This window comes from Corapipo altera, unplaced genomic scaffold, assembly GCF_003945725.1.
Source record: "Corapipo altera isolate COAL_440 unplaced genomic scaffold, ASM394572v1 49, whole genome shotgun sequence".
NCBI lineage: Eukaryota > Metazoa > Chordata > Aves > Passeriformes > Pipridae > Corapipo > Corapipo altera.
This window is the reverse complement of record NW_020884879.1, coordinates 1833592-1846100: the sequence shown is the minus strand read 5'-3', so window position 1 is coordinate 1846100 and position 12509 is coordinate 1833592. Positions and strand designations below refer to the sequence as shown.

General features: G+C 41.5%; 1 protein-coding gene across 3 annotated transcripts in view; it reads right to left on the bottom strand.

Moving 5' to 3' along the window:
* The window catches only part of CABLES1 (Cdk5 and Abl enzyme substrate 1), a 37647-nt gene that overhangs the window by 13175 nt on the left and 11963 nt on the right, over window positions 1–12509 (bottom strand). For 2 of the 3 annotated variants that reach the window (XM_027638620.1, XM_027638621.1), the window contains 3 exons: window positions 4267–4366; window positions 2666–2822; window positions 1771–1874 (listed from right to left, as the gene is read on the bottom strand). In XM_027638620.1, coding sequence (XP_027494421.1) covers window positions 1771–1874; window positions 2666–2822; window positions 4267–4366 — 361 coding nt within the window. Of the gene's footprint in view, window positions 1–1770; window positions 1875–2665; window positions 2823–4266; window positions 4367–9970; window positions 10046–12509 lie in introns of those variants that run through there. The other variant, XM_027638622.1, reaches the window with a different exon arrangement.

The window sequence follows — 12509 nt, the reverse complement described above, 5'->3', positions numbered from 1 at the left end:
TTTGGAAGGCAAATTCAGGAAACGCCCCCTCCCCAGAATGTCAAATAAGACATTTTTCCAGACACAGCAGTAATTAACACCTAGAGAAAAAGAAAAAGCAGGGAGATCTCTGTCAGTGCAGATATATTCTAGATAAATGATGACATTGATTTTAACAATTGCCCTTGAAGTCCATTTTTCACCTTTAAAGTATTTAATCATACCTCTGTCACAATGAAAATTCCCTGTTAGGTCCATTTTGCAATAAAAAAACGAATATAGACCTCAAAATGCTGTAGTCAACCAGCAAATGGAGAAGAAGGGTATTGAACAACCACTTCTGGGTGGAGACCTCCCCTGCAGGATGCTATCCTGGCTGCCCTATTTTGACTCGCCCAACCACCTCTATCACGACACCAAGCTGAAAAGGGATCAAAGATCCCAGGTGATCCTACAGGACTCATACTGCCTGGTGCACATTAGCAGCTTGAGGAAGGTCAGAAACACAACCATGACTGCTAGAGTTATGTTCACTTTGGATGTTGGCTAACAATGTCTTTCTCTTTGAGGGTAGACAGTTCCCTGTGTATGACAGTAACCACATCAAAACCTGACAAATATTTTCCCACACAGATATAGCTGCCATAAAAGGTTGTCACTTTGTGGGCTGCCAGGCAAAAAATAACTTGCCAACCCTTAAAGGAAAACTGGCTGAAAGTAAGCAGAGGACATTCTGGACTTCCCATTTGAAAATCTAGCATAAACACAACCTTGGAGCTCAATTAAGCCTCTGTGTACAACAGGCTGAACACTCCTGCTAGCACAGCGATAATCTTCAATCTACATGAAACACTTAAAATTCATTTTGAAGAAGGAGCACTCAAGAGCAAAATTACCCCCAGGGTGGAGGGTAGATGAGAACACAGAAAGACTGTATCTTTACATACATTAGTAGTTTTTAAAATAATATCTTCTGCTCCAAGTTAAGCAAGAACATGGACAACACTTTAGATGTCGGTGTTTCAAACCAAATTTGTATGTAGATAAGAGTACTAGGTCAGTGCTTCAGGGAAAAAAACAAGAATCTTTTCTCTACTGCCTACTACTACTCTGGATAATCCAGACAGATACATGCTCACATGTGTATGACTGCACTGCATCTTGCAGCAGTCCTGCCAAAATAGCACACCAAAGTCTACAGGTGTGGTACAACCAAGAAAAGGCTACGGAAGTGTCTCACCACAGAAAACACTGAGGTAGAGCACAGAGCAAGGAACAGTTATGTGTCTGTATCGTTAAGGGTTTGAATATAGTGAGAAATATACAGGCTCTACTCGTAACTGCTGGAATTAAAGGAAGGACTATCCCATGGTGAAATTAATACCTGGGAAAAAAAGCTGTTTGGAGGAGTGAATGATAAGCATCAAAACACAGCGCAGCTTCATGACTTCAGAGAAACCCCAATGGGCATCCTCCTATTTTGTAATAGAAGCCAATTCGAGGAAGTATAAATGTTCCTCTGAATGTGAGAGAATGAATGCATTGTTTGAACAAGCCTTTCATCTAAAGCGTTTATGAAATACAGTGGTAATAAAAGCGTTTACTTTTGTAATACCTCCACGAGTTTGTTTTAACATGTCCTGGTAAGTAACTGTCATTTAGAACAAAGCATTCCAAACAGCTGCTATTACTGGATTAAAAATAATAATAATCTTAAAATACAGCCAAATGCAACCTCAACCTTCAAAGTTTTGTTACCAAAATTTATCTGTGCTACACTAAATCACTTACCATATAGGAAGGAAATATTAAAACCCGCTTATGTTTGCCACATGGCCATTGGGGATCATCTAAAAGATTTGGGTCATATTCAACAAAGTCTCCCAGGTCACTACCTATAAAACAACAGTAAACATAAGAAAGGAATTCATTACATCAAGAAATCTCTAGACTTAACAGAAGTGGTAAACAAGTTTACAGATATTGCACAATACTGTCTTTGTTCAAGATTTTTGACAGAGATGAAAAATTGCTCTAAATCCTGAAAACTCTAAATATTTCTATACTAATGTAATTTGCAAAGATGTAGAGGGCGTGCAGCTTTTGAATTACCTGGTAAATGTGAACTTAGGCCTTAGAGAACTGCAAAATTATATAAAGCTCCACCATGACTTTTATTCCTGGCAACAAGTTTTCATCTGTTTATGCAAATGTCTTGATTTGTTTCATTTATCATGCCAAAATATCTTAAGCATATAGTGCTTTGGCTTATGTTTTGTGTCCAGTTTTGTAAACACAACCCATTCCAGCCTAATAAAGGTCACAAGTGGAATTTACACCTTCAACTTATGACTACTGTGTTGCCACTGTAAATTTTCCATAGCAAAGGAAGGTAACAATAAGCCTGATGCAGGAGGAACAAACGATAGTGATGACAGGAGGAGGCACACTGAGTGCCATCAGGGGCTGTCAATACGACCAACACACTTGCTTACTTAACTTTCCATCACCCATAAGCAAGCTTTGCTAAACAAATACGGAATGAACTGTGTTCCACCCACAACATGAGACTATATTTTGCTTAATTTAAGCTAAAACTGGTACTAAGACACGTGCCCATCCTTCACAATAACTGCCTATCATCAGTGTACCCACAGATATTAAAACAAGCTTCTTGAGAAGTTACCTGCATCAATGCTCCCCTGGGTGCTGTTAGCTCTTGCCAAAGAAAGGCTACGATGGCTTGCATTGCGAAATTGGGAGAAAGATGAGGTGGAATCTATCGTGTTTCTCCGAGTTCCCAGAGCATTGGTGGGAAATAGGAACTGTGTATAAGAAACCGTCTAAAAAAAAGTCAGAATGGACAGACAGTTACTTTCAGCCCAGCTCGGCCACAGTGGGATGCCTTTGGTGCATTCCAATTGGAAGAAAGAGAAGCCAAATTAATGGAGGATTTTCTGGATTTAGTAGTTAGGCACAGATGAATAAACACCAGTCACCTACATTTGCTTCAGTGCAGTCAGTTTATCCACGCAAAAAAATGCTTTTGCAAAGGCATTAATTCTTCAGCAAAACAAACACACACACACAAGCTCTAATACACTGGATTTACAAAATCCTACTCAAGGGTCAGATTTAAAAATATGTCAGTTTGGTCAGGTTTTTTTTCAGTGGGCCTTCTCTGTAGCAGATTTCATCAGCTTCTTTACTAACTATCATCATCTATATGGGTCCCTCAGCACACAGCTGCCAGAGGCAGACCACTTGAAGGTTGTTAACTTAAGCACTTTCTCTGCTATGTTTCTTCTTTAGGACTTCATCTAGTAGAATGTTATCGGTGTAACAAGTGAGCTCTAATTCACAGTAATGGTTGTAGCAAATCATTTACTATCCCCAAACATGGACTAAGTGTGAATGAGTGACTTGTTACAAAATTATTTTTAGAGTGCACTGATTCTCTGCTTGTACCCTTGGCCAGGAATAGGCTATGCCTTGCTTCTTGTCCTCTTATTTTCCAAAAATAACATTGTATTGAAGAAAAAAAATGAGTCTCAGACTCTAGACTGGTTTATGAGGAGGTCAGAACAGGTATCAAATAAAACGTGAGCTTTCGTTTATTTATAAGCAGACAGACTGCCCTCAAGAATTTACAGCCTGTGGTCTGGCCTGACACCTGGTTAGGTGAGCACACCATGTGTAGCAGCATTGACCTAGGACCTTTAAATGCATATATGACAGCAGACTGGGTAAACTGAACTGTAGAAAGTAAATCAGGCTTTCAGCAAGAAATGTTTTCTTTTATGATTAAAACTGTCTCTCCACTACATATTTCTTCAAAATGGATCACTTCCCTAAAGATTCATAATTGCTTATTCTATTCAAGTGAATGAACTCTTGGATTTTGAAAGACTCATCAGATTTGTGCCAATTGAAAGCAAACAGAATTACAGCTTACTACTCTTACCAGAAATTATTTTCAAACTCCTGACAATATACTTTGCAGTGATACCTCCTGCTAGAGCCAGGGGAAGGCTGTGTAATTCAGTAATGCTTTGGAGATTTAGATGTTGCCAGAGGCACATTTCTTCAAGGATGCAGAGTTGTTTGCATTGACAGCTTGGGTAGTCCTCATGAATTTTTGCTAAGCTTATTTACAGTTGCACATACTGCACTTTAACTACTGTGTTACACTGCTAGTTATAATTTATATTTCTGCTCATTATTAGTTAAGCCATTTTTTCCCTTATAACATAAAATTAAAGGGAGTAGGAACTGAAGCATCCCCACCTTCCCATCTGCTCCAAGCTCCACACCTTCAAGACCAATTATCTCTTTCAGACACACTCCAGTAGAATGGCACTGGCGTCCACCATCCAGCTTCATATCCCTGGGAAACAGAAACAAGAGCAGAAATACCTCTTAATACACACGCCTGGTTCACCTTCCACAACCCAGTGCTGAAATAAGGTACAGCATTAATCCAAACACGCCAACGCAAAGCACAGACCAGACAACTTTTCCTATAAAAGCACTTGTGTTGTCTAAAACATATTATAGAGAAAACCCCCACTTTGTTCCAGGTTGCAGCTCATACCCCACCTATGGTGCAGAGCAAGGTTCCCCATCATTAGGCACCTCTGAGAGAACCTGTCACTGGGAAGGAACTGGAAGTCATAAACACTTCAAGTGAGATACAACAATCCAGCTTGAACATTTAACTGAACATTTAACTGCCATGTATCCAGCAGACAGATGCTCCCAGACCACATACCTCACTCCCCTACACGAGACAAAGGTAATTTCCTGTGAAAGCCTCCATGAAAGCCTCCGGGAGGGATTCCTGCTCCTCCAAGCGCAGGAGAGTGCCCAAAACCCTCCTGGTGGAGGCTGTCAGGAGAAACCCGCTTTTCCATCACCCTGGGATGGAAACTTGGGGATCTACTTTGAAGGGACGAACCCACCCAGCATCTTACACTTGAACATAAATAAGGTGCCTGAGACAAGCAGGCTGTATCCCATACTTTAGTCTCATGATTAAAATGCGAGCTGAGGTAAAAAAGACTGAGCAAATTTGTGCTCCACAAATGGCAGCTGCATACAACTCCAGACTATTTATCTTGCAATATTTTCCTGGCTGATTTCCGCTGAGGTCCAACTATGTGCTTAAAAATCTGTGCGGGAGAGCTGAGGCAGGGAGAAATCCTGCAGGCTCTTCATCCAGTTGCAGGGCTGGGCTATCTCCTGCTGTGTCTCTACACACCGTCTTTCCTTGTCTTTCCAACCTACCACACATTTTACTTCTCTGAAACATGGCAATCCTGAGTCCCCAGTAAATCACGTACCCTACTGCTGGAAAAATCCAACACGTCTGTGTGCTGGAAAACATGCTTCAGGAACAAAGGAAAAAACTGTATCAAGTTACTAATCCCAACACAGTTTCTTCATTAGAGTTTACTTAGCATAGTGTCATATTATCATTCTCGTTTCCTGATATCATGTTACTGAGGGGCTGGACAAATAATTATATAAAAATAACCCTCTGTGAGAGTCACAGTATTAGCCTCTCTGTTCTTGCTCAGAAAGTGCTTAAGAGAACTATTTCTCATAGAGATAAATGCCAAATAGTAACCATTTCAGCAGGTGTTATCTGTGAAACAAATGCACAACCTGAAGAAGCCCCTGAACCCAAAAATGAAAACAAGTATCTGAATAACCTGAAAGCAGAACAGTTTAGTTTCCTTCCATTCAAGACCTTACAGATACAGAGCAAGAAATAATGCTGTTACAACTTTGAAAACAAGTCACAGAGAAATTTTTCCATGCAATTATAGATAACTTTGTAATTCATCAAATGGAAATCCATCAACCTTCGAAGAGTCAGCACAACAGCTTTAAAAATTAAAGAGCAGTTCTGGGGACTGAAAAGAAATCAGTGCTCTGGAAGCAAGGAGCAGGGTCAGCTGACATGTGCGAGCACACATGGGGATCATTCCTCGACATCAGCTGAAGATAGATGGACACTAATGCCTCCATTTCTGTATACTTCTGATGTTTCTAAAGAAGACTCTCCTTTCAGGACCCTGTGAACAACATTGCAGTCATTCTCCCTCATCCTAGGTGTTTTGCAAAGGTTACTTGGGGTCTTCCCCTCCTCCACATATGCTCTATATTTCTAGGTAGTATATGATTGCTTGTTTATAAAATGGAGTAATAAAATATCACTCTTTGGAGAGAAATGTGTCCATAAAACAGAGAATTAAACTTCCTCTCCTGAGGAAAATCAGCACCAAACAATGTGCAGTTTCTTATGAGCACGAAAATGGAAAGGCTCGTCCTGGCTTATACGCATCCTTCTCTCACTCATAAAAGACTTCGGTGAACATCTAATAAGGAATTCCTATGCTATTTTACTGTATCCTTTTTGAGCTCCCTATCATGTGATCAACAGCAAGCTAGCCAAGTTTTTGCAGGACAGGCCTTGATTTTTTTTCTCCCTCCTATTAAAGACAAAAGAGTTCACGGAACCCTCAGCAAAGCTCTTGCTGGGAGAGCAGCCCCAGAGTTGCCACCCTGCTGTTGGGTAGAGCTCCAGCACAACTGCTTCCTCCCCACACCCCCAAAATCCCAAGAGCAACAGCTAGGAAAGGCCTGGGGGATGACTTCACCTAGCCCTCTCCAAATGGCAAGTCGTGCCTAGGGATGAGTTGGGACGGTTGTTTGGATACAGCCACCACACCAGTGTGGCCAAACACCGCCACCAAGTTCTTCAGGACACATGCACTCGCATGGCACCACAGCTGAGGGGCCCCGAAAGGGAGGAGCATACTGAAGACAGGTACTTCGTATAAAAACCAGCCAAGCTTTCACTGTGTTTAAGTTATTTAGATTACTGATGGCACTGAGGAATTGCACAAACCAAAATACAGGAGTAAACGGTGCTTAGAAAATGTAGAGTAGGAAAGATGGTCCTTGCCAAAGAGGTTTTAAAGGGAAGAAAACTTCCTTTCTCCTCTTCCTCAGTTTTGATTTTTCTGTTTTATTTCCAAAAGTGCTTTTTAAGAAACTTTTCAAGGGATTCAAGCAGACACAGAAAAGCAAAAATAAATCATGGGAACTTTTACTACCTTCACTTTGAGCAGGGAAAGCTTGAGGAAATGAGAGGATTGGGGATAACATTTCTTTAGGAGGCAAAAAACTAGATCCCAGTTGCTGTCAAAGTTCAGGAGTTACTCTGATTTACATCAATGTCAAGCTCTAGATATTCTCTTCATGCATACCATTTCCAGAAAGCTGAGCAGTGTTATAAATTACACTTGAAATTAAGCATATTATTTTAGTTATTCAGGACTGCAGAATGTTGAGGAATACATCGGGTCCAGGTAGCTGAGACTGAGATGCAGATTGAAATGCAGACTGACTCCAGATGGGAGCCCAAGACAAGAGGCCATGAACAGCCAACCTTTGTGACAACAAAGGGCATGAAGATGGGTGATGCCAGGTAAGTGAGTGGACACTGAGAGACACAGCAGGAGCCGGGAATTGCCGACCTTTTGGAAAACAAAGGAGATGAAGACAGTGAGGTGGATGGACACAGAGAAGGGGGAAGGAGCTGAAGAGGAGGTAGAGTGAGACTTTTGCTCAGGGAGACTCTGAGGTTCCTTTGCTGGGGGTGCTCCTCGGTGGCACCAGCTTGAGCTTTCTGTGTTACTGAGCCATGAGTAAATGGCTTTATGGAACGAGACATCTCAGGCTCTGCTAAGGGAAATCTGGGGTTGATCTGGTAGGGAACTGTGGTCTGACTGAGTGTGCATGTGGTGAGTTTAGGGAGTGAAGTGGGACACCTGTCGGCTCACTGGAGCTGCCCGTTGTGAAGGGGCTTCAGTCCCAGCAATTAAAGTCTCTGGACTTGGTAGTGTGACTGACGTAGAGTCTCATAAGTGGTCAGACTGGGTACTTTCCTTAAAAAGGAAAAAACGAAAAGTTTCTCACTCTAACAGAGTTCAAAGATTTTCTTGGAAGAACACCAGGTGACTTGGGATCCCAGATTTGTTGTCGGATGGTGAAAAGTTTTACTGAGCAAATAGATAAGGATCAAAACAAGAAATCTCATCATGTCTTTTATTAGCCAGGCCAAGATTAACAGAATATAAATTGGATGCTGTTACCTTTGGAAGTATAACATTTCTTTTATGAACCAAATGTTATGCTTTGACGTGATCTACAAAGTCCCATGCAAGACTCCTGCTGGGCACTTGCTCTTTAAATGACAGTAACAGTTGAGCACTCTAACCCGTGAATAATTTAGGAGTCCATGAAATATTAAATAGATTTCTAGATACATGAGAAAAAGCCTTCTGCTTACTGAAAAAAGGAATCTGATAATTGTTATTTAGAGATGTCAGCCTTCTGTACCTATATTTTATGCTTAGTGATTCCTGACTCTTAAGATTTATTCTAAAAGCAAAAGCAGTTCAGGAGACACCAAGAAAAGATGCTGTTCTCATCCGTCACTGTAAATAATTTCTACTTATCATCTCTGTTTACAAGGACAAGGGAAATGACAGCTCTGGAAAAGATGCACTGCCAGTCTAACCAGCAGCAGATTTCCCACTGCCTGAAACTGCCTGCTATAATTGATCAAGAGCTTTCAGAGCCCTAATGCCATTAGTGGTGCCAGAACAACTCCAGCTGCAATTTAGAGGGTGGGGGTGTAGAAAAGTTCCTGGAAAGATGGTCATAATGGGCCAGTTTCCTTTTTCTCTCTCCAAAGATATTTAGATGTCAGCACACCTCTTTTCCTGATGTTTTTCCCAACACAGAGTAAAAGTATTAGGAAGATTCATTGATTAACTTCAATTAAAGGGAACAGGGCAATTCAAAAGAATGAGCAATGGTGGTTCTATAAAATTCATACATGAGAAGATTAGTTTTGAAATGTCCCATTGAGGGAAAAAAGTCCTCAGATATGTGTGTCTTTCTGTAAAGCTAATACATGCTTGGTTTTTTTTTTTTGTTCAATTCGTGAGAAGGCTAAAAGAATGACAGGACTAGAGAATGATAAATGCTCAGGAAAAGAACTAAAGATTGATGACTTAATCAAAACTGCCTCACATACAAAATCTGTTGGGGAAGAACAGCAAGGAACTTGGTAACAAATCTGAAGGACATAACAGAGTATGTCTGTCTGCTGTCTGCTTATTGCTACTATCCATATGGCAATTTAGATGCTCTGATTTCTCCTGTAAATATTGCCCTGTTTTCCACACTCACTGACCTGCCAAATAGCTGATGGCAGGGGTGTGTCAGGGGTGCAAGACAACCTCACCTAAATGTTTATTTTTTCTGCCTCATTTTGCATATGACCTTCGTACCCAGTTTAACACTAAAGATGAACAAAGGTTGCACAGTTTAGGTAAAGAAGGCTATTGGAAATGTCAGGTCTATGAACTAACTGATCACTGTGGTTAGATGTTATCTGAAGTGACAGTATTGAAAACCTCTCACTCCTGGCATCATTGAACTCATTATTGTTCTGGCCAGCACTCAGTTAAATTCAAAGTTAAATTCAGCAGTGACTTATATTTAGAAACTGGATGAAGCTAGTTAGTAGCATTTTTGAGAAGGACACAAATTCTTTCTATCTAACGACTTGCTACTTTCCTTCAGAAGAATGGTCTGCTTCCTGGGCTTCAATCCATCTGATTACTCATACCACATTATTTCCCATAGCTGGAGGCAAGTTTCGTCAGATGAATACCTATATTTTTGTCAAGGCAGCAATATTCAGCAGCTATGCCTGCTGCAGATACGTTTCTAACTCCTTAATGAATTCAGTGCCATGAAGAATAAAAGATGAGGTGAATTGGCCATTTTTATAAGGATGTGCACTATCTGATGCTCTGAGTTTTCCGTCCAGTAGCTCACCACCTCCAGCCCTGCCATCAGTCAGTCACTGCGAGCCTGGCGGCTGAGAGTTCAATGTAAGACTAACCATGCTGCAATGTCGCATTTGGGTGACACCACCAGCTCTCCTCCTCCTCCCCAGGTCCTCCAGATTCATCTTCTGGACAGGACTTCACAGGAACGTGGAAGCTCTTAAAAGGTTCTTACATCACAAAAATTATCAACAGAATAGGTACGATTTCAATCTGTGAATGCTTTTGCCATTGACATTCTTGGAGGGGAAAGACAACTCGGTACCTTCTTCCTCCTTGATAAAACACCTCTGACAGTGATATTTCTATCACCTTTTTTTTTTTAATTGTTTAGGCACCTTAAAATACTAATGAGAATTGAACTGTTCTCACTTGGCTGCAAGCATATGCAGAGCATTTTTGCAGGCCACCATGTCCTGCAGGCCACAGGGAGCAATTCTGACAACACCTGTGAGAATTGCCAGACTTGTACCATCTCCTTGGAAGTTGATGGAGAAGTGGTGCCTAAAGAAGCTTCAAGATGAGGCAAGTAACGGAGAATGGGTTCCCTTCTTCCCTGCCCAGGATATATGTCTGGAGGCAAAGCTGAACCTGGTCCTTCTCCATTCTGGCTGGGGTCACACGGTGAGTCCTTGTGTGTGTCCTTGTGTGAGTGCCCTTGCACAGACCATGCTGGGGAGTGGGGTGGGCAGAAACCTGCAGACACCTTCCTGGAGAGTCTGGCTGTAACAGTTCCTCTTTAGGGACTTGAGTGCCCGGAGCATGACCTGCCTAATGGCTAAAAGGCTAATATCTGCTGTGTCTGATCCCCAGCTCCTGTCTCAAAGGGCTGAAATCCAATTCACCTCAAACCATCTGGAGCCCATTTCCAAATGAATAATTCCTTCAAGTCTTATTTAATCCATCAGCAAACGGCTTCACTCTTTGGTTTGCCGTGACACAAATTCCCTCTGAGGGCCCCGAGCAGGTCAACATGCGGGTGTATATGCCTGTGCTGAGTGTGTGTGTGATGGGGCAGCTACCTGCTGTTGACCTGAGGCATCTTCCCCTGTCCTGGAAGAGGAACAGTATTAAGGCTCAACTCCACTTGCTGTGACAATCAACCTCTGACAAAGGAGGTGTGTGCCACAGCAGTTCAGGGGATGCACAAGGTGTACCTCTGATAAAAATGGGAGGTCACTACCTCCAATTTTCTGCCCATCTGCAAAACTAGATGGGGGTTAATTCTCATCTGCAGCAAGGAAGATATGAAGTGGATGCTGAGCCAGAAATCTGGTTTTAATACCGTTCATGAAGAAGCTCTTTCATCTTCTGCAATATTATATTTAAAGAAGAAAGAAGAACTTGAAGAATAGTATTAGCATAACATTACATATGATTCTTCAAATTTGCAAGTATTACTAAAGAATATTGGGGTGTCAACATGATCCATTGTATAACATCGGTAAATGGTGAAAAAGGAGAGGAGAAAAAATTTTTTTAAAGCACAAGTATCTCTCCACAATGTTAAAAACATGTTCAGTAGTCACTGCTGCATCTCCTCATGCACATGTTTTGTTTGTAAATGTTACTGCAAAAATCACTGTGTGGTAACAGCATGCTTGCTGCACAGGTTACCAAGATTTTTGTTCAGCATAAAAATTCATATCGTGAATACCCTTTAGCCATGAAGGTTTCCAATACATTGAAAAAAGGAATAGCAACCTCACAAACCAAACCTGCAGTACAAGCATTAGTACTTGAACTGCCTTGCCTCTAACCTGTGCATCACACAGTGGCTTTGTATGTCATAAAGACATCATCAAAGCCAAACATTCAGACAACATTTTCTGTGTTGCTGGATCCTGTAGGTGCTACCTGCCTCTGCAGATCAGCCTATAATGATAATTTCTCTGTGCATGTTTCTTAATTTAAGAACAGAGGTAATAACACTGTTACAAGTGCTCTCACAGGTGCAGGACAACCTGCATCATTACATCACTCCTCTTAGCCACCACTAAACCCTGTGTAGGGTTTGATGACTTTGGGATGTAACACCAAGAGATGCTGGGGACCAAGGGATGCCTGCAGGCAAGATGCTCAGCACCTCCTTCAGCTCCTGACTTGCAGTGTAGCTTTCCTTACATTGCTTTCACCTGGCTACGTCTGCTCTCACAGCTACTCTGCTGGTCTAGAAGAGCAAGCTCTGGTCCACTCCATTCCCCTACTCTTGGCAATGAAAACAGGTAAAACTGTGCCTGCATTCATGTCACTAGCAAAGATGCTGACAATCTTAATGTCGTCAGATCTGGAGAGAATTTATGTCCCAGATCAACAAAAGTACTTGTCTCTCCGTGACTCCAGCAGGAGATAATCCATCTCAAAACCTCTATCAATTTAGTTTTGGTTCTCCCCCTTTCCCTTGTATAAAAGCACTTGAAGCTAAAACATTAGGTTTCCATCAGACTCAAGATAGGGACAAAATTTTGAGGACAGAAAATTCTAGTTATTAGATCTGTACATGACTTTTTTGTCTCCCCATAGCAGTCTCTGCTTTATACATTTTACTTCTCTTCATTATAACAGAGAAGACTAAAGAAAGTAATTCCCCCGGCA